The 27694-nt window shown below is 44.8% G+C and overlaps 1 protein-coding gene across 1 annotated transcript in view; it reads right to left on the bottom strand.

The window, feature by feature from the left end:
- Fancc (FA complementation group C) overlaps window positions 1-27694 on the bottom strand; it is a 160993-nt gene that overhangs the window by 5400 nt on the left and 127899 nt on the right. The window contains exons 9-15 of the mRNA XM_059262758.1: window positions 25462-25618; window positions 16264-16316; window positions 14797-14896; window positions 10301-10376; window positions 7636-7717; window positions 5539-5713; window positions 1003-1206 (exon numbers count right to left, since the gene is read on the bottom strand). Of these exons, the coding sequence (XP_059118741.1) occupies window positions 1003-1206; window positions 5539-5713; window positions 7636-7717; window positions 10301-10376; window positions 14797-14896; window positions 16264-16316; window positions 25462-25618 (847 nt within the window). The remainder of the gene's footprint in view (window positions 1-1002; window positions 1207-5538; window positions 5714-7635; window positions 7718-10300; window positions 10377-14796; window positions 14897-16263; window positions 16317-25461; window positions 25619-27694) is intronic.

The following is a 27694-nucleotide window of genomic DNA, read 5'->3' as shown; positions in this document are numbered from 1 at the left end:
GTCCATCCAATTCCTTCACTCATCTTTTAACTGGATGGTTTAGCTTTGTTGTCAGTCCTAAGAATTCTTTATGTATTCTGAATACTTAACTCTTGCCAGATACATCCTAACCCCAACTTTCTCCCATTCTGTGAATCATCCTTGTACTTTGATAGTATCCTTTGATGCACAAGTTTTAAACTTTCATGCAGTCCAATTTATCTATCTTTTCCTTTTGTTGTTTTGGTGTCATATTCAAAACGTCATTGCAAGGTCTTGTGTCACAAATGGGACTCACTTTGACTGACTCCTTTACAAAGCTGTCATGTCATGTGTCCTTCTATAAGAACCTCTAACTGTGTAAAAGACTCATATGCTAGGGCTTGACACTTAGCTGTTAGTACTATTTGGGAGGCTCTGGAAACTGTAGGACGTCCTTAGAACTGTCTTGATCCCCATGTTTCTTGTGCATCATGGGTAGACAGCCACTGCCAGACATTCTTGCCACAGTGATCTACCTGCCTGACGGCAGGCCCAGCACCACAAAGCTACATGAAAGCAAAATATATAACAACTTTTTTTTCTCAGATATTTTGTCACAGCAACAAGAAACTAATATATTAACCAAAACCTTTTTGAAGTGAATTCTCTGACCTGTTACAATGAATGTCACTGTCACTACTTAGGAGCATGTTGTTACTGAAACTGGACTTCTCTCCCCAACACGAGACAGGCAGTGACTACAGCATGAGAAGCAGGACACCCAGTTCTAACTGTGTGTGGTGGTAGCAAGCCATGTGCTTGCAAAGTGGCACTTCCATTCTGCAAGCATGTCTTCCCTTCACGAACCTGCTGTACAGCAAGGAGGGTTTTGGGTCTGTGCTAGCTGTGGCCTGATTGACCTCCATGCCCTGGGGCAGCATCCTGGGCCTATGCTCTCAAAGGCCAGGACCCTCAAGGTGATAATCTACCTTTTCATTTAGAGTGTAAATATGAAGTACAGGTTGGGAAAAAGCAACTTACATGGGTGACAGCTTCCCAGGCAATTGCATGGCCTTCTGGGGTCCAGAGCAAGAGGCTAAGAAGAAGGCGCCTGGCCAGCTGTCCACATACAGGTGGTCTGGGGTCTGTCCTGGGGCTCTCAGCTGCTTTCTGCAGATCGATAGCTGAGAGGGGGTTACTTCTGAGCAGCATCAGGAGACGGTTGAGCAATACCTTCAGCTCTGCCTGAGTAATACAAGTTCAGAGGGTGAGACCCTAGAGAGGACTCGACAGGAGTGACTCTAGAATGTGTTTGATGCTTTGAAGCCCCAGGGAAAGGAACAGCCAGGCACCCAAGCTCGGCTAATTCACACACAGCTCTACATAAACCCAAATGGGTTTAATGGAAATTTCTTGACTTTCTTTCGTCTTGCCCACCAAGCAGCCAGGGCACTATGCCAGGACCTGACCTTTTCTTTTTATATGAAAGCAAATGAAGGCAAGTCCTCAGCAGAATGTAGTCAGAATTTTCTTATTGTGGGAAAAACAAAAGGCCCCTTGAAGACGACCCCTCAATATCAGCCGCAATCAGTTAGAGCCACAGGCCCCCTGGGCGGTGCCTGGGCTGGCTGAGGGGAGCACAGGCCACACACACACACACACACACACACACACACACACACACACACACACACAGCTCATCTGTTTTGTTGCAGACACTGGGACAGTTGTTCGTACATGCTCACAGCTCAAGCAGAGGTCACAAGTCTGTGGAATCCACATAATAACATTAACTGTTCAAAGTCCGTGGGTTGTTTTTTCATAAAAAATATTTATTTCATGCTGAGACTCCTGTGGCTCACAGAGCAAGGCACATGCAGCGCAGAACATCACATTGATGGTCCATCCTGCCGAAAGGCTCTTCGAGACTGTGGTGAGAATTCCCACGGTTTATTTTGTGGGTCTCTGAGAGCTGCTTCTCCTCTACACATTTAGGCCCCATTCAGTGCCATCTGTCATGGATAGCAGCACACTAGGAGTGTTGTGTGAGCTCTCCTGACTACAAGGGTGACCGTGAGAAAGGCACCATGGCACTTTTCCACTGAGAGGAGCAGTGTTCCCAGGATAGCTACCACCTCGGCTGATGACATCTGAAGAGAGGCTGAACCTCATCTCTCCCTCGATCCTGTTTTGCTCACACTGACTTCCTCTCACATGCCTTCTATGTCTAGAAGCTTCTACAAGGGAGATGTGTGTTCTTTGAAGTAAGAAATAAGCCTTTTGTTCTCATTTTCATTCACCATTATAAAAATTTACTTTTGCTCACTATGGAAAACATGAAGATTAAAAAATGATTAAAAAAAATCCACCACTCATCCTCTGAAGGAGCCATTGAGCATCCCTGTGCTTCATGCATTGGGAGTAACTGTTTACTGCTCCTGTCTGACACTTCCACGTGTACCATGACCCAGACATATGCCTAAGCACTATCTGGCAATGGGACTCTTCCTGGTAGTGTGCTAGTCCATGGCTGGGATCCAGTACCACTTACTCAGTAGCAGCTTATGCAAGCTCAGGCCATTTCAGATCCCGCAGCGATGAACTCTGCTTTGATGCCCATTGTGCGCAAACAGCTTTGTGTGAATCTCTGCCTTTCCAAAAAGATTCTTACAAGTGAAAAGACAGTGTCTGAAGGGTTTGAGGCCCTGACCAAGGCAAAGAGTACATAAAACACAGTCTTAAATTCATGAACCAATTTAGTTAGCCAAAGCAGATGAACACAGCTGGCAGAGGTGTACCCCAGGCAGAACAGGTATGCTACTTTACCCCACAGTCCTTACCCCAGCAGAGGACTGTCAGCACAGTGTTGTGGGAATTTGCTCTGCCAGAAGATCCAGCTGCCCAAGGAGCAAGATGCCAGCAGACCAGTAACACCACGGCCACGTGGCAATATATAGATTAATAGAAATGGGTTTATTAAAAATATAAGAACTAGCTAGTAATAAGCCTGAGTCACAGGCCAAACAGTTTGTAATTAATATTAAGCCTCTGGTTTCGTCTGTCTCCAGCACAGCACTTGCAGCTAAGTGACTGACAGTGACTTACTGCTTTTAAGTTAAGGCAAAGGCACAAGCATCAGCAAACTCCAGAGTCCTATGATGCTCCTGTGCTGTAACACTGAGTTCACCTGTACTCGAGTTCCTGCTGGCCACCAAGGGGTCAAAGTGTCTACATGAGCGCATAGGAAGACGCCTTCCTCAAGTGTGGCACACACCAGTGGCTCTAGTCAGGGCATCAGTAAGGGGAGGCTCTGGCTTCTAGGACTAGGCAGTAGCTGCCTCTGAGTGACCAGCTAAGGAGTGAAAACAGATAATAAATACCAGACTACTCTGAATGGAGTAGCCTGCTTTTATTCAGGTGTCTAATCACCCCAAGAAAGACCAAGGCATACTTTTAAAGAATGAGAAATACTCCTGAATCCAAGTTAGCTAATACTAAAAGGTGCCTATAGCTGAACTTTCTAGAAATTAAATCCATTTTAAAAAGAGAAAAATTAAATTTGTGTGTCCATATGCACACGTGTGTAGCCCATGTACACAGAACATGTATGGAGGTCAGAGACTACTTTGGAAGTTAGTTCTCACCTTCCATGATGTGCCCCATGATCAAACTCAGGTTGTTAGGCTTGGCAGCTAATGCCTTTACTTACTGAGCCATCTTGCTGGCCCCTATAAATTAAATCTTACAGGACACTACTCGGACACTACTCTATATTTCAAAAGTCAGTCTCTGTAAGTAACTATGATCCATATGGATTAACACATACCTATCAATTTAGTTCACAAAGAATCTAATACAAAATGCAAATGAAAGGGCAAGTCCTTCACATACCTTAATCACTCATACTAAGAGATGAAAGCCATGAACTAGGATTGTCCTCAGTCAGTTTAATGCAATACATACTTTTAATTTGTATTTCACTTATTTGTGTATAGGTGGCATGTGAGATACAATGTGTGTGTGAAAGTCAGAGGTCAACTTTTGGGAGATGGTTCTCCTTTTCCATTATGTGGATTCTCGGGGTTGAACTCAGGTCTTCAGTCTCGGTGGCCAGTGCCATTATCTGCTGGGTCATCTCACCAGCCAAATGTGATCTTTTAAAGTGAAGATTGTTTTCCTCTGAATTAAGCAGCAATCTTCAAATACATATGTAGATGATAACATCTTTAAAATGCTTCATTCTGATCCAATATTATCCTCAGTTTTCAATTCTTTTAAATTCCAAGGTTCATCTTCACCATGCTATGGAAATCTTTAAGTCAGTGGTTCTCAACCTTCCCAATGCTGTGACCCCTTAATACAGTTCCCTGTGTTGTGGTGACCCGCAACCATAAAATTATTTTATTGCTACTTCATAACTAAGTTTGCTACTCTTATGAATTACAATGTAAATCTCTGTGTTTTCTGATGGTCTTAGGCAACCCCTGTGAAAGAGTTGTTTTACCCCCAGAAGGGGTCCTGACCCACAGGTGGAGAACCACTGCTTTAAGCAAATGAAATACAAGATTGCACTCACCTCTGATTTGGGACAAACAGGAGCACTCCATACACACTGAAACCTGTTCCTTTTAATCACTAAAGTGGGCAAAAAGCACCGGAGACTGAAGGCTTTGTTTTGTTGTTGTTGTTGTTGGTGGTTTTTGTTTTTTGTTTTTTTGTATTTCTTTGTTTTAATTTATTTTTATTTCATGTGCATTGGTGTTTTGCCTGCATATAGTTCTGTGTGAGGGTATCAGATTCCCTGGAAGTGGAGTTACAGACAGCTGTGAGCTATCATGTGGGTGCTGGGAATCGAACCCAGGTCCTCTAGAAGAGCAGCCAGTGCTCTTACCGCTGAGCCATCTCTCCAGCCCTAGACTGAAGTTTTTAAAAGCCAGCAAGAAAATGTTTGCAAGGAGGTGGCAAAGCTTTAATCAAAGCATGGCTTCCTTAAATAACTACATTCTACATAAATAACAGCATCTTTTCCATAGACAGCTACCTGGTCCTGTGCACAGAAACCCTGTTATTTAGAGACCAAATGGTTAAATCATGTGATTACCTCAGTACAAGTCTGACTGATGCAGGAAAGCGGTAAGTGGGGTGAAAGCAGACTGGCCAGGCTGTTGGTGGGAAAGAGAAGACGACACGGACTGCCTCAGGAGCAGCTGTCACTCTGCGTGGGATCTCCTAAAGCATGGAGCCCTGGGACGAGGCACAAGGGTAAATGAGGGCAGCTGAGGCCACTAGCAGAATAACCTAGGATCAGATAACCCCGAGAACAGAAGGCCCAGAACATGAGCAGCCTGACGGCCGGGGCAGCCTCTTGTCTCAGGTCCCTGTGGAGGCAGGAAAACACCATGGGCTACAAGCTCAGTCCAAGTGGCTGTGCACACATACCCAACACATATGACAAGTACTCTGAGCCTGGGTGCCTGGGGGGTTCAGTAAAGGTAAACCTGGTAAAGGTCCCCCTTCTCTGGGTGTTCTCTGCTCCCTGAGGCCTGACCCTGAGCACACAGTAGGGCCTGCACCCACCATGCTCTGCGCTCTCTGCTGACTCCCATCCTGTGGGCTGTAATAGAACACCAAGAGCCACAGCAGGCCTGCAGGGGGCTCAGCTTCCTGCCTCAGCAACTGCTCCACTGCCAGATCAACCCATCCTCCAAAGTGAATGAACAGAAACCAACTCTCGAAGGGACCTTGCTGGGACCTGCAACAGAGCAAGACATACACACGGCAGCTGGCAACCTCCACCCTTCTTCCTTTTGTTCAAAGTAACTTTAATGTTTGTGAACTTGTACTTTAAATTGTACTTTCCCACTGAAGAAAGACCCTCAGAGAAACAAATTGGATTCAGAAAACCTTTGTGTCTCACCCTAAGCCCATCCCAGGACAACCAAAGGGACCCTCCCAAGCCCACGTGTACTGAAGACGAAGGATATTTAGGTCTTTATATCCTAGTATCTATAGAATTCTAGGCTCCAAGAGTGATTGGGGGCAGGGGTGGGGGAACGACCACAAAGCATAGTAAGACCCTGCAACTTGCCACTCAGGTGGCTCCAGCATGAGGAGGAAGGCTATGTAACACAGCAGAATTACACCATTCTGCCAAGTGGCTCTGGTCTGCCTGTCTTGTCATCAAACGAACACTCTGGCAGGAAGGTCAAAACTTTTTCCAAGCGATCTTCTCACCCTCCTGAAACCTGGTAGTGTAATGTGTATTAAAGGGTGGACTCTGTGTCATCTCTGTAGCTCTGACAGTCACAACATGACAGCATTGCCCCAGGAGACAAAGGGAAGAATATAGCCTAAGGCCCCTGGTGGGAACTTTCATCTGGACAGGAGCATCACGGCCTTTGCAGTGTCTGCAGGGCTTGTGGAATCCCCAAGTTCTAAGCATGGTTATTGATTTCTGGTCACTGCTGTCCCATACTTACCTTAGAACATTTGACTTATGTGTTTTAAATCAAGTTTGTAGAACAATGAAGGGAAAGCCTTAATCCCTGTCAGAGGGAGGGTGACTCACCATGCACAGAGCTGAAGGGGCAGGGCTGCCCAAGTCTCTCTCACAGATTTCATCAGCAAGTATACTGAGCAGCCAACCCTACTCACAGCACAGACCTGCCTGGCCTGACCTTCCCTTCTTTCAGGGGGTAAAAAAGGTCTTATACCTGCTTTACACACTCTCCTGCAGGTAGAGCCCAAGGCCCACTGGATGCACAGGCACTGACAGCTGTAACTGAAAGTTTTCCTGTGCCCACCCAGCTCCCGCATCTTTGCGGTCCCACAGCTGCTCAGACCCAAATGAACACACAGAGGCTTGTATTAATTACAAACTGTATGGCCTATTGGCTCAGGCTTCTCACTAGCTGATCTTACATCTTAAATTAACCCATGCTTTTAGAGACTAGCACCTAGAGGAGGGCCTCCACCATGCTGCATGGAATAATTTCTTCTAGGACAGGTCTGCTAGCTCTGGAGATATTTATTTACTTATTTTTAAATTTATGCATGTGTCTGTCTATATGTGTTTGTGCATGTAAGTGGCCACAAAGACCCAAAAGGAGTATCAGAACCTCTGGAACTAGAGTTATATGGAGTTGTGAACCACCTAATGTGGATGTAAGGAACCAACCCTGAGTCCTGTACAGGAATAGCAAGTGCTCTGAATCACTGAGCCATCTTTTTAGCCCTTGGAGAGAGATTAAAGAAAATAATGTTAAAAAAATGAAAAGGGGGTAGGATACAAATGGTTAACATTTCCTCCCACTGGCCAAAAGCTCAGTCTCCTTCCTTAAGGGAACCAGGGACACCTTCATGTGGTAGCCAGGGACTCAACATGTGGGGGCACTGTTCATTTCTGGAGTCTCTCTCCTTTGCATATTTCAAACTGTAAATGCAGACCTTATTAGAACTGACTATACAGACACACTTGCAAAGCTGGATGCTCACTCTGACCCACACAAAGCAATCCTGAAGCTCCACACTTCCTCCACCTCTTGCCTACTGACAGTGAGTGTGTGCACTTGTTTGTCTGTGAGGGTCGAGCAAAGCCTTCAGCTGCCAACCTGCTCAAAGAGAGGTCAGGGAGGCCACCTGTGAAAGGGTCAAAGGTGGTCAGAGTTTGCTCACCCATGAGTATGGTCTTCAACTGCTTCTCTGAGGAGTTGGGAAATGTGCAGCAGAGGCTGGAGCCGATGTCTCTGTGGGATAGCTGTGGGTGGAAAGAAGTCAGAGGAGGAACTGAAGGAAAGCCAAACCCATGGGGAGACGCCTGCAGCTTAGACTGAAAGCATTGTGCAGAAATGCCCCCACCCCCGCCATTCACAGAACCCATGTTGTAGCTTGAGTTTTCCTGCCTGGCCCACAGTCAGGACAAATCTCTCTCACCTGCCCTCAGACCCGACCAAGTAAACACAGAGACTTATATTGCTTTCAAACTGTATGGCCGTGGCAGGCTTCTTGCTAATTGTTCTTATAGCTTAAATTAATCCATTTCCATTAATCTATACCTTGCCACGTAGCTCGTGGCTTACCGGCATCTTCACATGCTGTTTCTCATCGTGGTGGCTGGCAGTGTCTCTCTGACTCAGCCTTCCACTTCCCAGCTTTATTCTCCTCCTCGTCCCGCCTACACTTCCTGCCTAGCCAATGGCCAATCAGTGTTTATTGACTAATTAGCAACACATTTGCCGTACAGAACATCCCACAGCACCATGTCATACTTCTCTCAACCAGGATGTGTGTGTCTAAGTCAAACTTGAAAGTTTCTTTCGTTGTCTTGTTTGAGACAGGGTCTTACTATTATAGCCCAGGCTGCCCTTAACTCACTATGGAGCCCAAATTGGCCTTGAACTTATTATTTGTCCACCTCTGCCTTCCAGGAACTGGGACTACAGTCCCGCACAGCATGCCTGATTTCAAGTGCTTTAACTTGAAATCTTTAACTAGGGTGTATAGAAGTCAGTAAAAGATTCCCTCCACAGCTACCCTAAAACTTGGACTGCCTTGTTGGCAGATGCCCTGCATTTTCTTTTTACCACATTCTGACTCCATCTCAAATTTGTGACATCAAAACACAAAGGGATCATAGATCATACTGAATATACAAGCAAGGGCAAGAAATGGCTAGCTCAACTGTTTTTGGGGTGTGTGATCAGGCGAGGGGGGGGAACACAGAGAACCGTGCAAAAAAGCTTGATTGTTAAAGTGTGTCTGATTTCACATCTGCCTTTGAGCATCTGACCTGCATGTATCTGTGGTTATAATCAACCACATGAGAACACCAGAGGTGGAGGCCACCGCTGCTCCTCCATAATAAAGACCTGGGTGCACAGCAGCCCCTCCCTCAGGCCCATGACTTAACTCCTGAAGGCAAGTGGAATTTCCTCCTTACTAGTCACTAAGACACTACTTTTCTTCTCCTGTAGTTCCTGAAGGTCATCACTTGTCAGTAACTTTTTTTGTCCCAGGACCTCACCATGAACATGAAGGACAGTTCTGATGAGCACAGGCTTACACTCCTAACATAACCAACTTCTCTCCAAAGCAATGCATACACAAACTGTTCTCAGGATCAACACCTGGCTTCTCTGTTTTTGCTTAAAGTCACTTGTTGTCTTTGAGGGATGAGAAGGCAGATAGCCTGAGTTCATGCTGTGGGATATGACTGAATTGCATCTGGGTTTCATAACCTATCCTCCAGTGTGTTGAGGTGCCTAGACTGTTCCATAGCAGGTCTGCCCTTACACCGTGCTCTGAGGACAGTTGTAGTCCTCAACTTTCTATTCTGCTAAACTTTTCCTACTGTGTCCCAACTGAATGAAAAGAAAGAAAGAAAGAAAGAAAGAAAGAAAGAAAGAAAGAAAGAAAGAAAGAAAGGAAAGAAAGAAAGAAAGAAAGAAAGAAAGAGAGAAAGAGAGAAAGAAAGAGAAAAAAAGGCTGTGAGTGCTCCTGGGTATGGTGGAGGAGAAGATTTAAAAACCACCATGAAGGCATCCCACCGAAGCCACTGTGCTCACCCAGCTCTGTCACAGGGCTTTGTCATGGAAGTCACCCAGGGCATCTTCTAGAAAAAGGAAAAGGTATCTAGACTTTGTAAAATGCTTTGAAACTCTGGATCATCTGCTTACCTCAAACAGATCTTACTCAAGGATAAGGAAAAGAAGCCACAGTGGCCACAGCAGGAAACATGAGCCCTCCTCCATCCCTCCCCTTCCTGTCACAGGCCTTGTCTACAGACTGTCGGCTGGCGTCAGAGGGAAAAGTCTCCTTTATACTCCATAGCTGAGACATTCCCTAAACATGAGCTCATAGACACTGCCGCAGATCAACACCAGTAGATTACAGACATGGCCTAGGGAAGCAAACTGGCAGATGAATCAGAAAAGACTGGGGCCTAACAATAGAATATTACTGAACATTTTCAAAATCTTCTCCTTGGCTTGTATGAAAAAAGTCTCCCTAAAATTCTATGGCCTCATTCTTCACTTTATCCTTTGTTCTGTAACAAGGCTACATGGAGCTAAGAAAGGAAAAACAAACAAAAGTACTGTTGTACTCTGACCCAGCCTGTCCCTGAGCCTCAGCAAAGCTGTTATCAGAGGCTGACTGACTATCCCAGGAGCCGGGCTCTCTACTTTTCCCTTATCATACCTGGAAGCAAAGCAGGGTCTCACATAAAACTCCACACAAACTGTCTTCTGAGGAGGAAGAGAAGATCTGGGAGGTAGGGACCATGGGTTACCATGCTCATTCCCACAAGCCACTATGTCACAGGCAAAGGCCCCTCACTCACCTTCAGGGCGCTGGGCCAGCACTGCAGTGAGAGATGGAGCACCATAAGGAAAGTAGGTCTTGAGGGAAAACTTTGTCTACGAAAGTCAGAATGGAAGTGGTGTGAATGCTGGGCTGGAAAGCTGTGAGGACACTGCAGACTTCTGCCTATCTGCCGTAGAGACCCACTGTACTAACACAGCAGGATGCAGCCTCAAACACTTTTATAAACATGCTTCCAGTAATCTCATAAGTAGCCCAAACAGTATCTTTTAAAAGTCATCTTCTGGAACTTAGGGAAGTCACATTATCTTGCTGCCATCTTTACTTAGGTTTCTCCTCACACAAACCCAGCCACAAACATTATCTTATATTTCAGAGAGGGCTGCTAAACACTTGTGGGACTGGGGATCTCAGTGTGGCCTTTATGACAATCAAAGTCTCTAACAGGCAGCTCTTATGCTGAGAGCATGAGGCTATACTTACTTACCAGTGTCTCCAAAAAGCACAGAGGTTTTGAAATAAAACAAGCAACAACAAAACCAGGTAAAGTCTACAACACATAAGTTACACAGGCCATAAGTATATAGCTTGATAATCCTGGATGAGTCTGTGAATCCACCTGACTAGTACCCCATCATGACACACACAATGCTGCTGTCACCTTGGGGAGTTCCCCAGGACTCTTAAAATCACCCTCCAACCCTAGCCTGGCAAGCAATATTTTTATTTCAATAGGAGAGATCAAGAATTAGATCACTTATTCCCAATTTCACATAAACAGACACACTGAGTGTGCATGCTTCTGCATCTAGTCTTCGTGGTCACAGGACTCATCTGACTGCATACACAGCTCATTCTTTTGCACTGCTTAGAAGTAATGAATATACCAGGATTTGCTTACCCCTCAAAGATGACTAGAATTAAAACTGCTACTGACATTCAAGTCTGTCTTTGTGGACAGGTCTTTCAATTTTCTAGGGTGAGTACCATGGAAGAGGTAGCTTTTCAAGGCCAACAATGTTCCATTCCCACCATCACAGGATGAGAATTGCTTGTCAATAATGGGTGTTCTGGAACTCATTAATTTTAGCTGGTCTGCCTGGCATGAAACATTACTTCACACATGCTTGCTTCTGAGCTTGCTGTGTGTGGCAGGTGATGCTGAACTCTGTTCATGTGCTCAGCAACAATTTGAATAGCTTTCTGAAGTGTGCGTCCAAAAAACAAAAACCTGGCTCTTGTTTTCTATGAAGCTGTAAGAGAAAAAGTCTTCTAGGATGAATACTGCAGATACTTCCTCTAAGCTGCTGGACAACCTGTTCATCTTCAATGGCATCTACCACAGAACAGACACTATATTTTAATGAAGCCCAATTTATCTATTTTTTCTGTATGGCCAATGTTTTGTTTTGAGCATTGTTTCTAGGAAATTTTTGATTATCCAATGTTAAAGAAAAAAAAAGATATGCTATGACATTTTCTCCTAAGGGCTTCATAGTTTTGACCTTCCTATTGAAGCCTATGATCCATCTCAGAACACGTTTTGTGTGCTTTCTGTGGTGGTCTGAGGTATAGCCCCTCCCTCAATGGGTATCCAGTTGTTTTTATATACTCCCTCACTACACCGCCCTAGCATCTCCTGTATCTAGACGCTGTCTGTCTTATCAACTCCTCGCTGGCTTAATTACTCTAAGTATGAGTCCTCAAACTGTTTGCTTTCTGGCTTTTGTAGGTCCTTTGTATGTCCAACTTAGTCTGAGAATCAGCCTATGTATCTGCATTTGAGAAAGCCTGCTGCAGGGGCCAGAGTCTGTCATATAAGGCCCTAGGCTTGATTCCCAGCTCTGGAGATGGGTCACTGCTCGCCTGAGAGAAACCAAGAAGCAGAAGGGCAGGTCAGGGGAACAGACCTGAAGGCTCCTGCACATGGCTTCTTGCTATTATATTTGGGGCTGTTTCAGTTGCCCTCAGCAAGCCAGCTTCCAGGTATTATATGTGGGATTGGGTTTGTCCATTTCTGCCATCAGTTCTGCTTCATGCATTCTGAATCCCTGCATGTTTATGACTGGCATGTCTCCTGATAAACGGCTATTCTGTCACTGTGAATGCCACTGTCTAAATCTGTCTTCTCTACACCTGAGAACCCTGCACTTCCTTTCTGTGCAGCAGCTATCTCTCCTTTCACTTCCAGCCTCTGTCTTTAGAATGGGGTCTCTGGAAACAACACATACTTGGTCTTGTTTCAAATCCAATCTGACATACCTGCCCTTTTACTCCATCATTTGATTTTCATAAATGAACATCCCTTTAACATGCTGGGATGGAAGCTATCTCTTGACATGGTTTTCTTTTGTCCCATCTGTTTCTTTCCTTCATTGGACATCTAGTAGAGCTCTGTTTCCTACCTCAGTTCTGGGATCACCTTGAGTTGTGGTTCCATGCCCTGCTGTCCCAGGGGCCTTAGTGGGAAGTGGGTATAGTTTCCATGCTGAGGCCCTTCCTGTTCTTGTCAGCTTTGTTGTATTTAACAATATTCCACCCAATGTGATAACTTCATCTGTGGGAGACTCAACACAACCCACTGTTTATCTGTTCAACTGTTAGAACCCCCCTGACCCATGGCTGTCTGTACTCCACAAAAGCTTAGAGCGTGAGCTCAAGTTCTTGCCTGCTACTGAGTAGTGCTGTTCCATGCTCCCCACACTGGGGTAAGAGGAAAGGGTAGATTGGAAAGAAGCACATACAATATCCTCTCTGACAAAAGGATATGAGTGGGATAAGAGAGCACTGTACTTTGTAACCAACATGGCAGGACCTGTGAAACCTAACTCTGCACCCCATAAATGGGCACTTCTGTTCTTGTCACCCAACAAACGTTCAATACAAAATGTTTACAACAGAAAGCAAAGGTAAAAATAGCCAAGTGCCAGGAACTAGAGAATGGCTATGCTGTGGTACATTTGTGCAGTGGACTGCCACAAAGCCACCTCTCACCAGTGTCAGAGGCCTAACACCATCTTTAAAGCACTGAATAGAGAAGCTAGGCTCAGGGGTCATATGTGCCGCCCGTGTGTGTGTGTGTGTGTGTGTGTGTGTGTGTGTGTGTGTGTGTCTCATAAATCATCACATGTGTACGTGAAGGTGTTTGCAAGGTCAGGAGGTTGCAGATGATAAACTCTTGTTTGTTTCTAGATTCCTACCTTGCCTAAAACCAGGGCCCAGTGTGTACCTCTCTCACTCCTAGACATATGTGCCCAGCAGTCACTGTTTTAAATTAAAGGCACTATAACTCCAGTTCAAATCCACAGCACCAAGGCCATCAGGCACTCAGGGCAAACCCAGAACAACATTCAAGTCAATGTCCTCTGTCCCAACTTGGGCAACCCAGAAGTCCAACCAAGGACAAGGTTTGATGGAGGCCATTTCTACCCTGGGATACCAAGAGTGTATAAAGCAGGATAGCACATGTTTACAGCTGTGTTCAAAACAGTGAGTGCCAGCCAGTGCCTTTTGGTTGAGGTCTCTTCCCAGATGCCAAGCTGGGAATCATCAATGTTGTTTGCTATAATCTAGTTAACTTCCCCAGGGAAAGAGGGATGGCAAGAATAAGCCATACATGTTTATAGTTACCTTAGAAAGCAGAAACATCTGCTAAAACCTGAGAGAACTCTACAGCTTTGGGCTGAGTAGGATTTTAGAGGGTTGAACAACCTAGCTCTGCTCTCCTAAGTGAGACTGCAGACAGCAGCATAGGAGAATAGGCCATCCTTCACAGGAAAGATGTCTAGAACCAGTGCCATTCCAAGTAGGCAAAGCACCACATAAATATCATCCCTGTGGCCAAAGTTGCTTGATAGGAAAAGCTCCTGCTTCACATGGTCATTCTAACTGGCCAGCAGCCCTCACAGATGCTGTCCAAACTCTGCTGATGGGAGCTTGGAGTCCTCTGGTCTACTGAGGGCATCTAACTTCTACTAGTTCTTCAAGTTCCTCCCTTCCCCCACCTCCTTTCTCTCCGGGGACTCTGGTGAGAATAAAGACAATGATCTTTGAGAACACCCAGCTTGCAGTTTCTATAGTGCGTCGTCCCAGGTAGACTACACAATGTCTCTTGCTGGCCACAGGGCCAGTGGCAGACAGAAGGTAAACACAGATAGCAAGGGGGGATGAGGGCTGGTAGGGATTTTCCCTCTAGAGAGAGGCCAATATGAAGACACACTCAAGACACAGCAGTGGGCAAATGGTTACGGGCACAGGGCATGGGAAGACAGACAAAAATCTTTACTCTCAGTTAAAACATTTCATCTCTGCAGGAGTGGTCCTTTGGAAGCTTTCTTTGTGAACAAGACTCCATCAACATTTCTGAAAACAAGGCTGGAGTGCAGCCAGTGTCAAAGCATATGCCTGGCACGTGTGAGGCTGTGGGTGGTCTCCAACACCAGAAAAACACAATTTCTGCCCGCAGCAGCCTCCTTCACTCTGAAGTGACTGAGCAGCACTCACAGTGTGATGTACCTGCTTGTTTTCTTTCTCCAGAGCTTCTATCAAGCACGACATGAATACCTGAAGAGCAGCTAGTACTTCTGGGGCTCCATCAGTCTCCAGCAGCACAAACCTGAACAAAGCAAAGTGAGATGACAACAGGCTGCTGCTCCATGCACATCACAAACCCACACCACAGCTGGAGCTGCTCTGAGCTCATCCTGAGAGGAGGCAGGAGGAAGCAGCCACCCTCAAGTCCTTCTCACTCGCCCTTCCCATGGGCTGGCTACTGTTTTCAAGCACCTTCATGTTCATGGCTCAAACAGTACCAACAGCGGGTGTTTTGCTTTTAGCAGCTGGGACAGAGCTGCCTGGAGAGTGACAGACTCAGTTAGAATCACCAGAGAGCAGGGAAATCAGGTGTACTTGGTTTAGTTTCCATGCATTTTTATACAATTAACTTTCCTTTTTGTTTAAGAAAAAAAATCTTTTTTCAAACTTGACTATCCTTAAACAAAAACACTCCTGTCTTCTTACATCTGTGGCCATTTAAGTTAAAGTTGGTATGTTTTAAGAGCAACACAAATGGTGAGGTACTGGTTGTCAAACTTCCTTTCCTAGGTCTGGGGAGATGGCTCAGTGTTAAGAGCACTTGCTGCTCTTCCAGAGGACTTGAATTCAATTGCCAGCATCCACATCAGGCAGCTCACAACCTTCTGCAACTAGCTCCTGGGACGCTGACACCTCTGACCTCTGCAGGCACCTGCACCACTGCATATACCCACACAGACACGTGACACCTACACATGAATGAAAACAATAAATCTCAGAAAATTCCTTTCCTGAAGCCTGCTGTCTACCCTAGAGCCCTTCCTCCACAGCTATGTGAGAGAGAGTGGTTTGAAAGCAGATCCAGACCCTAGTTGCTCACACCCACATGGGGCTGGAAGCCTTAGTCTGTCTTCAGGACTCTACAATTACAACCCCCATGAACTTCAGGAGCAGAGCCAACCCGGTGTGTTACACACTCCTTATCACTGGTCTTCTAAAGTCAGCATATGCCCTCAGGACCCGAGTCTTTAAAATAAAAACCACCATGCTGTTGTAATGTGGGTTTATTCTGCCTTTCAAATGGCTCTGTTCAGAACAGCTCTGTGTCTCTTGGCTTTCTTCAGGGTCTTTGACAAAGCCCAGTCAGCCCTCATGTGGTGAAGGGCTGTACTGCTTGCTTTACTTGGAGGTGGGGAAAACCCTGCATGTATATTCAACTAATTCAATCTCACTTCTCTATCATTGAGTATAAAAAGGCTCAAGAATACTGCCTCATTCCTAGCTACTACTGTCTTTTCAGTACGCAATGACTTCTGTGTTTTCACCACTAACTACCCAAAACCTCAAGCATCTACTTTTCTATGACAGCCAGAGACTACTGCAAGGCTTTTATTATGTTTGGAAGCTGAGCATTTCCAGATCAACTACTCCCAAAGACATTGTATTTACCTGAACATTTCATCTACGATTCTGAAAATGGCAGGGTGGCAGGCTGCTTGAGGCTGTAACAGGAAAAGATAATGAATAGTGAAATACAACAGGTATCCATCAATAGCAACTTTGGATTATCAGGCAAACAGGGGGTCTGTGGCTGCTCCAGAAGGGGGCACACTCCTTTAGGTTAGGCAGAACGAGCACGGGGTGCACAGAAAAACCCACACATAAAATGGCAGCAATGGTTCTCTGGGCAAATGTCACTTATTTTTGTATTCCTATTATATCTCATATTTTCCACAATAAGCCCGTATGATGTAGAAAAAAAAAAAAGAGTAAGTTTCATGAGCAGTTAAAAACCACTTTACAAGAGGCCACAAGACCTACCCTAGAACCTCCTCAGCTGGCCTATAAGTACCTCAGCAGCAGCCTCTGCGGTCTGCTCACCCTCCACCCCATCACCCCCTCCGCCCCCTGAGATGGACATTTGGTGCAGGGCACACCTAGTGGTTAATGGAAAGCACAGCTGCATGACACCCAGTGATAGACAGCTCTCTAGTTTAGTCCCAGAATAGCCTAGTGGTGGGTTTTTGACAGTTTCAGTCCAAAGAAGCTGGCCCTGGGGCCTAGGAAGGGCCTCAGTAGGCCTTACCAGCTTCCATGTATTTTTGGTCAGAACTTAAAACCTGAGTTTATGAGAGATTAAAACAAAACAAAACAAAACAAACAAACAAACAAACAAAAAAACTATTTGCATTATAAAACTCATAGTGGCATCTAGATACGAATAGGCCAGTTTCTAATAAGGGAATTTCTGAAGTCGTTTTGTGCTTGCTATGACTAGTTTTGGAAAACATTTTTCATAGCCATCTCAGGCCCTATGCATCACTTTTCTGAACAACCCTGAAGCTGAGTGTCGATCTCCTTGGCTTCTCATCTGTTAGTTCCGCCATGGCAGCTTAACTTGAAACATGGAATATGTGCCATCTAGTGGTCATATGTGAGTATTACAGACTGCCACAGACAAAGACATTTATGCAAGTTAATGCTTTCTGATTTCCAAATAAAGTAACCCATGATTCCTAAGCCTTTGTCAATATAAATTTTTGTCCAAATGAAGTGAACCTCAGATTCTCATAAACTTGTTACCTACTTAAGAAGTGAACAACAGAGGAAGGACAGGTTATTTCTTGGTTTTGATCTCAGAAAGTCATTTCATTTGCCTGTCCCTCAGACTCACTGTAAACACCAACAGTTGTGAGGGCACTTGGACATAGACCCAAAAACACTGAATAAGTTTCTATGTGATCATAATGGAAAAGTTAAAAAAAACAGGAGAAAAGCAAATTGCATGTCTTAAAGAAATAGAATTCAGCCAAGTTTGCCAGGACAATTCCATTTTGTGTAGGAATGCACCTTCTAAAAACAAAGTCAAAAGCCCCCCAACAAAGTCACACACCCACAGGCACAGACACCGTGCTGAATGTGCACCGAGGGAAAATAAGACTAGAACTGGATTCAGGGAAATAAAGCCATTTTATTTTTATTCCAAATGCCTTAACTACCACCACCACCACCCCACCACTGCCCGCCAGCCACTGAAAGTTTGAGAATCATGTGGTCTGAGAACACGAATTTCTAAGTAGTTCTTTAAAAAAAAAAAAGATCTAAGAGGTAATTGGGTGGTCACCAAAACCACAAGAAGACACAAGGAAGGGTGTTCTAACCTAGTTTGTCAAAGACAAAACTGGGTGAGCTTCACTTTGATGCAGTGGTTCCTTCTGAACAGCTCAGCTGCCAATTCCAACCCAAACAGGCCGTGGAGTCCACCCACTCTCTATGCGGCTGGACTCTATATGTAGATGTCTTTCTTTGTAGGGACTTCAGATTAGTGGTTTTCTCCCAGCTTCCACAAGAAACTTTAGATTCTAAAACAGGAAGAGACAAGCAGGGCGTCTGCTGAAATAGCCATGCCAAGGGTTGACGTTTAGCCCTCCTTACTGCTCTCACTGAGAGAACCCTTCTCCTCCACACTCTCTACTGCAGATTCTCCCAGAATGTCATTTCAGTGTCAGTAAGTTGCTTCATAAAGACCAAAGATTCTCGGGTCCCTGTGACACACTTAAGCTGATTTTCTCACCAGAACTAAAGCTTTTCTGCATGCTTCTCTGAAAGCCAAATTCCACCTCTTACAGAGTCCTTGTGAGGAGGAGGCAGATCTAAGTCCTCTGCACAGTGCTTTACAGGTCAGGTGGGACATCATAGGTCGCTCTGCATTCCAGGGCTCTACAGCCCTGCTCTAAAACACAAGATCCGTGCAATTATCTTTCCTACTAAAATAAGGAAAAAGAAAAGACAAAGCTGCCTCAGGTTCCATCTGCTCATTTGTTTTCCTCCATCCCCCAAAAATCTGTTCCTTCTCAAACCCTCATCCATCTGGCCTAACAATCTTCACGTGGAGACGGCTTCATGCCAGGGAAACCACACCATCAAGAGACACCAGGAATACTCTACCCTCTCCTTGCCCTCCTCACTTTCAATAAGCATTTGAGGGTAGACAGATGATGATGAAGACCTGTGGCCTCCTCACCCTCTTCCTTTGCTGGGAGCCAGAATGTTCTGTCAGGTACACAGCCTCTCTATCTGATGAGACTCTTTCCTCTATGTTCCCTCTACCCAGGATGGCTCATTTCTGTCTCTCAATGACACTCAGAAAGATGAGTCAACATGGACAGTACAGAGCATCAATAAGAGAGGTGAGGAGTGCTGGAGGCCAGCTTCCCACTCTGCACCATGAGCTCTGCAAGTGATGCTGACTCTCTAGCTGACCGTGGGGCTCATAAAGCCTGCTGTTTTCCTCCTAAGGCATCAAGGGTTATTATAAGGTACCTGACACGCCAAAGAGGCTGAGAACTCACAGCACATTTCTCAAGAACAGGACACACTTTTTCTATCAATTGTTTTCAGATTGTGTGTATATGTGTGTGCACGAGAGAGAGAGAGAGAGAGAGAGAGAGAGAGAGAGAGAGAGAGAGAGAGAGAGAGAGAGAGAGAGAGAGAGAGAGAGAGAACTCATAAGGTGATTCACTGAGAAAAGTGAATACCTCTCAGAAAAAGACAATGAAGGGTCAGGGAAAATGAAAGTCACAAGTCTTCTATAGCACAGGCTCATGTTCAGTAGTTCAGGATGGATTCATTTTAATATTGTTTGATGCTTTACTCAGAAAATAGTCATTTGAGAAAATCAGCTGAGAAGTTTCCCCTCCAATTTGCATACCAGAAGGGCAGCCCATCCCCCATCGAGTCCACCCCCTGCTCTACTGACAAGAGACACCCCTCTCTGTATACAGACATGAGTTAAAAGGTGACTATGAGAGACATAAATGCAAACAAATCCAAACAAAACAAAAAGAAAAGCCTTTTCTAAAGGAATATTCCTCATAGGCTTCAACAATAAACTCTTTTACTGAATTAAAAAATGATTTAGCTTAAAAAAACTACCTATATAAAAAAAACTTCACATTTATCGTGTAATAAGGCATTTTTATAAATACATACTTTCATTATGGCATTTTCTTTTCTATTTTTAAAATGTTAAACATAAAACTAAATAACCCTTTCACATTTTAGAATCCATTTTGTTTTAAAAGATTCCTGTTTCTTACAACAAATTTGAGCGCTCTTTTTAATCTTTGCCAGATGTTGTTTATACCACAAGCGATTTTTCAGTACCCCATAATGCAATTATTGTTTAATTAGTGATAAATCTGTCATTCTTGGGCTTAAAACCTTAACAAGTTCCAAATGTGCTCTTATGTTGTAAGTTTACGTGAGGTCTCAATGTCAGGACAGAGAAGGGGGGGTGCACACTGTGGGATGCCCAGCTCTGCACAATGGACAAACTTATCCAGCTCTGGTCCCTGTGCGCCTATACTCAAAGGAAATTTCTCAGGTCCCACTGCTGTTCAACTTGACCTCTGGGTGGGAGGGACTGCCATGGTCCACTATTTTTTGTGATCTGTCTGTGGTCCTCTTTCCCCACTACCTTCCAGTAGCTACAAGGCCTGAAACCCCAAGAATGAAGATTATCCTGCATCCTTGGCCTTCTTTGGAGACAATATTGGGGCATCTGGTGCCCTCCTGAGGCTGACACTGCAAAGTGCAGCATAGACAGAAGCCCCACAACACTTCTATGGTCCACCAAGGCTAAGTCTTCTACTCTAGCTCTGGTTTAATTGCATGTATCACATCAGAGCTCAAGCAGGAAGTACTTCAAGAACACTAACGAAAATGCAGGAAAAGAAAATGCTAGAACACAATTGGAAGCTATTCATGCACAAAAAATCAACAACGTCGTTGAGGACAGGAGTTACCCCTTTGATTGTATTTTAGTGATGGCATTGTGCAGGGGTTTTCTGGGCAGTTTCTCCTTCTGAAGTCACAGTGACTGCCCTCTGAAGAATGAGAACAAAGACACTTCCTAGCCAACAGGAGGAATACACTGAGATGTCTGGAGCTCAAATACACAAAGGTACTTTTTATTGAGCTACCAATTCTTCCAAGCAAGATAATTAATGAGGGATAGTCTCTGACTTAAGATCAGAGTAAAACAAAAGCCCTACCCTACCTCCTGCCTCCCACCTCCCATGCACCCCCTCTTTGGGGCAGCTCTCCTAGGTCCCAAAGTGGTGGCTTCCAGCAGGCGGGTCAGCCCACGAAGGAGTGCACAGGAGGGCATGGGAACCACGGTGCCCCTGGCTCTGGCACGTAGCACAGTGTAGCAGCCAAACACAGGCCACCCTGCCATCCAGCCAGCCCTTTTCATTCAAATTGGGGACCTAAACAATAGCTTTCTGGGCTCCGCACACAGAACTCTAACAGTAAAACAGCCTCCTTGATACAAGGCCAGCCTGGGCAAAGAGCATAGTGCCAAAGGGCTGCATAATTAGCAAGTGGCTTTCACTACTTCTCTTGACGTCAGTTTTTAAGGTCAGGTCTGAGGCTATGGATTAAGGTCTCCTGGTGACTGCTCTGTCAAAGGAAACACAAGACCATCTGTTTTTGAAACTTTTAGTCTGCACAGTAAATGACAAACTGGGGTTAATACTCTGATCTATCTGGGGCCAGCAACTATGGCAGGCAGCCATGATCTGGGACAATCCAGCTGAGAAGCCAAAGGTTGAACCTCACACATAAAGAGGTTTGAGAATGTATTTTTATTTCACAAGTCACACACATGTGCATACACACACATCTCATGCAGAATTAAGGCAACATCGGACTAGTCTCTTATTATTCATTGTCTTACCAGAAACTTCCAGGCCTCTGAAGTCTCTGAAAGGCCAAAGGACATTCAGGGAGGTCATTATACTTTGCATAGCACTTTTATCTTTTGTTTTTGCTATATCTGGGTAACTATAGAATTTCCAGGAATCATTTTGGATAGTCCCAAGAGATGGGAATATAATTAACAGTGTTCCACACAAAACATAAGTTATGTAGACCATCACACTTTAATTACTGTCAGAATCCAGCGCTAATGCAATTGGCATCAGGTTTCTTGGGCAGCAAAATGCCACAGTCGAGCTGAGTCTTACAGATCTGATACTGCGAATGGCCCTGTCAATGCTCGAAGATGCTGCACTACGATAAATGAATCAGATGATGTAATTAGGAAGCAGGTTCTTCAAGTTACCCCTGTAATCATTCAGCCAGGTCACGGGCTTATTCTATCCTGCTGAGCTCTGCTCTGTGGGCTCAATATGGTGCTCAATATGGTGGAGAAGAACTGCCTAAGCCAATCAGCGGCTTCCAGCTTGTTGTCTACATTGTAATTACCTCCATGAACCACAAGGCATAGAGAGGTCACATCCTGGTAATGCCACAATAAATTAAACCAAATAACACCCCCTCAAATCCCTCAACCATAATAAAAGCTCTGAAGCTCCCCACACATGATCCTGATAAACTGCTTCTAAGCTCCTTGATGAGGAAGGTTATTGCCAACCAGTCTGAGGTTCCCTCAATACAATGTCTATGGGAGGAGCACTTTCCTGTGTTCACATAAGGATGGCTTAGGCTGAAGGCTCTAGGTAACAGACAAGGTTGAGAGAAGAACTCATAACATCAACAGTCACAGACAGTCCATGGGACTGGGAAGCTTTCCACTGAGGGATGATGTAAAGGATGGTTATAAGCAGTCTGAAAGCAATAACCCAGTGTCATCGTTTTGCACTGAAAGCAAGGCAGACCAGAGATAAATAAGTCTCAATGTGCACATTTAATTTAGAAATAAAGACATTTACTAGACAAACTAACTTACTACCTTAATCTGGAAGGGGCTGTCAGAGGGCTTCTAGAATGATCTACAAGATCTTTAAGGAAGCTGCACTCTTATTTCTAGCCTTAAGATTCTATATAACTTTTCAAAGTGGTAAGAAGTAGCAATCATGTATGCAAATGTACATACATATGTACATACATGTAAAAGAGCAAGAATTCGAGCAACTGCTGCCCTATGACTGATTCCTTACTGCTGTGGGATGTTCTGTATGGCAAATGTGTTGCTAATTAGTCAATCAATAAAACACTGATTGGCCGTTGGCTAGGCAGGAAGTATAGGCGGGGCAAGGAGGAGAATAAAGCTGGGAAGTGGAAGGCTGAGTCAGAGAGACACTGCCAGCCGCCACGATGACAAACAGAATGTGAAGATGCCGGTAAGCCACAAGCCACGTGGCAAGGTATAGATTTATAGAAATGGATTAATTTAAGCTATAAGAACAGTTAGCAAGACACCTGCCACGGCCATACAGTTTGAAAGCAATATAAGTCTCTGTGTTTACTTGGTCGGGTCTGAGAGGCTGTGGGACTAGCAGGTGAGAGAGATTTGTCCTGACTGTGGGCGAGGCAGGAAAACTCAAGCTACACCTTACAGTCTCCAATCTGAACAGAGATTTCAACAATGCAGGACAGCCAGGCAGTCTCAGCACCTTCCTCAGTCTAGGCCATGACCAAGGCAGATACACGCTCTTCCAGTTTCCTGGCCATTGAGTTGAGCTGTCACTATCCTGCACTGCTGTGGGAACTCACTGCCTCCATCAGATACTCCAGGCCACAAGAGCCATTGAGAACACAGAGGAGACTCCTGAGGTTCCTGTAAGGTGGTGCCACTGCACCTGCACTGCCCTGCTCTTCAGCCACATTATGATTCCTGGAAACATAGTAAGTTCTACTTTTTTTGTTTGTTGTTTGTTTTTCAAGACAGGATTTCTCTGTGTAACAGCCCTGGTTGTCCTGGAACTCCCTTTGTAGACCAGGCTGGCCTCGAACTCACAGAGATTCAGCTGCCGCTGCCTCTGCCTCCCAAGTGCTGGGATTAAAGCCATGCGTCACCATGCCCAGCTCAAGTTCAACTTTTTTTTTTTTTTTTTTTTTTTTTTCAAGACAGGATTTCTCTGTGTAGCTTTGTGCCTGTCCTGGAACTCACTCTGTAGCCCACGCTGGCCTTGAACTCACAGAGACCCGCCTGGCTCTGCCTCCCAAGTGCTGGGATTAAAGTCATGCGCCACCACCGCCTGGACTTCAACTTTTAATAGGACTCACATGACTGCTCTGACAGCACAAACTCCTCTCTGTAATCATGCTGTGTGACAACTGTGTGTGGATATGCAGATGAGACAGTCGGTGTCCTGGACCTTTCACTCCAAAACCTGACGCTAGGAAACCGAGATGAAACACCTTCTAGAAGAGGAAACACTGGTGGTGCCTGCAGACCGCATTTGAAACACAAGTCACCACGGCTCTGCCCTGCAAACAGGCACACTGAACAGGCACTGGCGGCTGGAGGCTTGCCTGAGTGAACAGCCCTTTAAAGTCACTGAGGACTTCACCAAAATCTGGGCCTTTGCTTGAAGGAACTGGTCTCCTGGAGCAGAGGTGGGCAGTTTCTTCTGTGGACACTGGCTGGTTTATTAGCACTCTGTACACAGTAAATCTTTTTCATATTTTTTAATGTGGTCTTGCTATGTTACCCAGGCTGTTTTTTAATTATATTTTATTCATGGGGGGGGTGCATGTCAGAGCATGTGTGGGGAGGTCAAAGGACAACTTGTGGCAGTTGGTTCTCTCCTTCCGCCTTGTGGGTCCTGGGTATAGAACTCATGTTGCCAAACTTGACAACAAGCACCTTTGCTCACCCAACCAAACTGGTTTTAAACTAGACTCAACTGACCCCCCATTTGTGTCTTCTGAGTAGTTGGAACAAGTCAGTGAACCACGGTGCTCAGTTTAGTTTGCCTTACACAGACACACACACTAACACTCATATACCTTTTGCTTATTCTTCTTTTGTGTATCTTACCAGAAAGCAGTTCATTTGAAAGATATTTTCGTCCCAACCTGTCACTGGATTAAAGAAGAGGTCCTGCCCTCATTAGGGAAAACGTGATTCTTAGGGTGAAACTGTCACCAGATATTGTGTGATGTGTAGTTTGGGGTTTTTTTCCCCTGGGGACACTGGTTCTTACAGAACCTCACTAACCCCACTAAAGGCAGACATTCTGACTGGCCAGGCCCTGACCACTGCTTGGAAGTGTGGCCGCTGATCCCAAGACCTTAGGGCTCTTGAGTAAGTGGGAGCTTCTGCATGCAGGAGCTCCACCCACAAGAAAACTTACACAAGTCCAACTGGTTTTGCTGCTTTAAGCATTTTCTGAGCTCGTTTGTTTCTCTTGAATACTCTACTTTCTCCTCGTGAAGAGCTGGAAGTTCACTTTCTAAGTTTGTATTAACTGTTTTTTTCTCTTCCTTATAAGATCCTCTGTTTTAAGCACATGTTCCTCATGTTAAAATGAAAAACAGTAATTTTTAAAAGCCTATTCTGCATCTCTGGCCTGTTCACACCCCTGGGAACTACATTCTACACATGCCATAGGTAAGGACATGGCCTGTCTGTTTTCTCCTGTGAAATGGGGCAATGTGGTGGAACAGTGCAAATACAGAACAGCATCAGGAGGTGGGTGGAGCCAATACATACAGATGTAAATTAGGACACTTCTAATCAGAGGAAGCATTAGATGCTCCATCAAAACAGAGATGGTAAGTCTAAAGGCCCTGCTCTGGTTATACTTGTTACTTCTGTCACTCTTTAACGAAAGACATTCTTCTCACCAGTTCCCTTAAGGATTTTTCTTGTCACCAAAGCCCAGCACGTACCAGCAATGACTCTTTTATACAGCACTCCATCTCTCTCAGGCAATTTCTCTTGCTGGAGAACAGCTTTTCAAAAAGATGCAGCGTTGATTTTTCAAGACTGGGGAGATGCCGAAACCAGAGGCTGACCACAGAGCACGTGGGCAGAATGATCTTTTTCCTTTGAGCAAGATAGAAACAGTAGGTTAAACAGAAATAGATTCCTAAAAAGGAAAAAAAAAAAAGAGAGAGTAATGTTCAAATGGCAATTACTAATCAGGTATGTGAGGCTTCTCACCATGGTCTTGGCAGCAGTCAGTATTTATCACCCACCTAAGAACTTAGTGGAATGCTTAGAAAATGAGGACTTCTTCCAAAAGTATAAACAAATACAAATCAAAGAAAGGGAAAAGAGAAAAACGAGTTGAATAAAATCCCCTTCAATGTCCAGGAGATACGGACATAAAGTTAAAAAGCATGCTATGTTTTAAACATCTGAAGTAGGCTGAGACCTGGACTAAGTCCAGAGCCCTAAGGAAGTTATCTGTCCCTTCATAGTCTCAGTTTACTTATCTGTAAAACAAAAGTAGCTAGAAGGATCCAATGTAGCAACACACACGTAATACGCATCACAGACCACACTGTGAATACTCAATAAATGTGAATATATGTCTTGATGGGAGGTGACCCCATTGGTGCACAATGAACCTTATGCTACAGCCAAACCATTTCATGTAGCTTTATTTCAGTTTTCTGTCTTTTGTATGTAGTGTAAGTATGTTTGACAGTGTGGTATATGTACATGTGTGTATTTCCATGAATTCATGTATGCAGAGGCCAGAAGATGACATCAGATCTCTTCCTCTATCACTCTCTGCCTTACTTCAAAGAATTGAGGCAGGGTCTATTCCTGAACCTACAGTGTATGGTTGTTTTTGTTTTTTCTTTCTTTTGGCGAGGCTGGCAGCCAGCTAGCACAGCAATTCTCCTTTCTCCACTCCACTCCTCTGCCGACACACACACTGCTGGGGTTACAGGCATGTCAGGGAGTACTCCCAGCTTTTAACTTGGGGGAGGGCACTGCCTGGGTGGGGAACTGCTCAGCATGTCACTAGTGCCTGAGCCTCCTCCATCTTGGAGTAAAGATATACCCCAGCTTGTGTGTGACAAAGCTCATAACTAAACAGGAATGCCTCTGACTCTCAAAAGTGTTGTTTTCTAACTTAATAGTCATACAGTTGCCACATATCACACAGTCACCTTATGTGGTCAGCTGGTGTTAGTCACCCATGCTGCCAGGAGCTAATTGTATTTACACACTTCTCTCATCAACTGCATAGATGTTTTCTTGCATGCCAATCTCCTCTCCATCTCTCTGGATACCACACTGATGTCCACTGCTTCAATCTGACTCTGATGCCAACTACCCATGGGTACTGCAGCCATCAGTAAGCAACTCATCCACAAACTACGAGTCTTCTGGTTAAAAACAGCTTCCCATGATCCCCTCTTTGAGTATGACAATTTGGTAAAGCAGCTCAGAATTTACAACAATGCTCTACTTAAAATAATCAGTAATTCATTATAAAAGAAACAACAAGGAATGGTCAGACAGAAGAGACAAGACACATGGGGGATGGTCTTGGGCTTCCTATGCCCTCTCTGGGTACACCAGCCTTGCAACGTCTTTGTGTTCACCTGGATGCTTTTCAAGCCCTGTGGCTGAGCTGGTGTATCACCAGCACTGGTAATTATGCCCAGTTCTGGTGGTCAATAAGGCTGGTTGCTCTGCTGCTAGCCCTAATCCTGAAGTTCTCTGGGGGCCCAGCAGACTGACCCCTTTGCCTAAACTCACATATGGTTGGAAAAGGCTTATTGTACCAAAAGATGGCTCCCTTACCCCTATTACTCAGGAAATCACAAAAGTCTTACAAACCTGGACAGAGACCATACATATGTTCCTTACTCTGTCATAACACTGAAGCCATGCAGACATTCCTCCTTCATCTGCTTGAAGCACAGGGAAAGAAACCTATGCAGGCCGTCATCAGGCTTCCCAGTGTTTTTGAAGCACTGGATTTGGGTTTAGTTCAGAGGACATGACACACTCAACTACTAACACTCCATAGATTAATGAAACTCACCTCTGAAAGATTTTAGGCAGTCTGCAGCTTGCAGATGCTGGGACGAGACTCCCATGGATGAATTTTATAAAATGTTAGGTTCGACATTTAAGTTAAGAAATTAAAAGGTTCCT

This window comes from Peromyscus eremicus, chromosome 5 (genome assembly GCF_949786415.1).
Source record: "Peromyscus eremicus chromosome 5, PerEre_H2_v1, whole genome shotgun sequence".
In the NCBI taxonomy this organism is placed as follows: domain Eukaryota; kingdom Metazoa; phylum Chordata; class Mammalia; order Rodentia; family Cricetidae; genus Peromyscus; species Peromyscus eremicus.
Note: the sequence above shows the minus strand (reverse complement) of the source record. Positions and strands in the feature narration are given on the sequence as shown.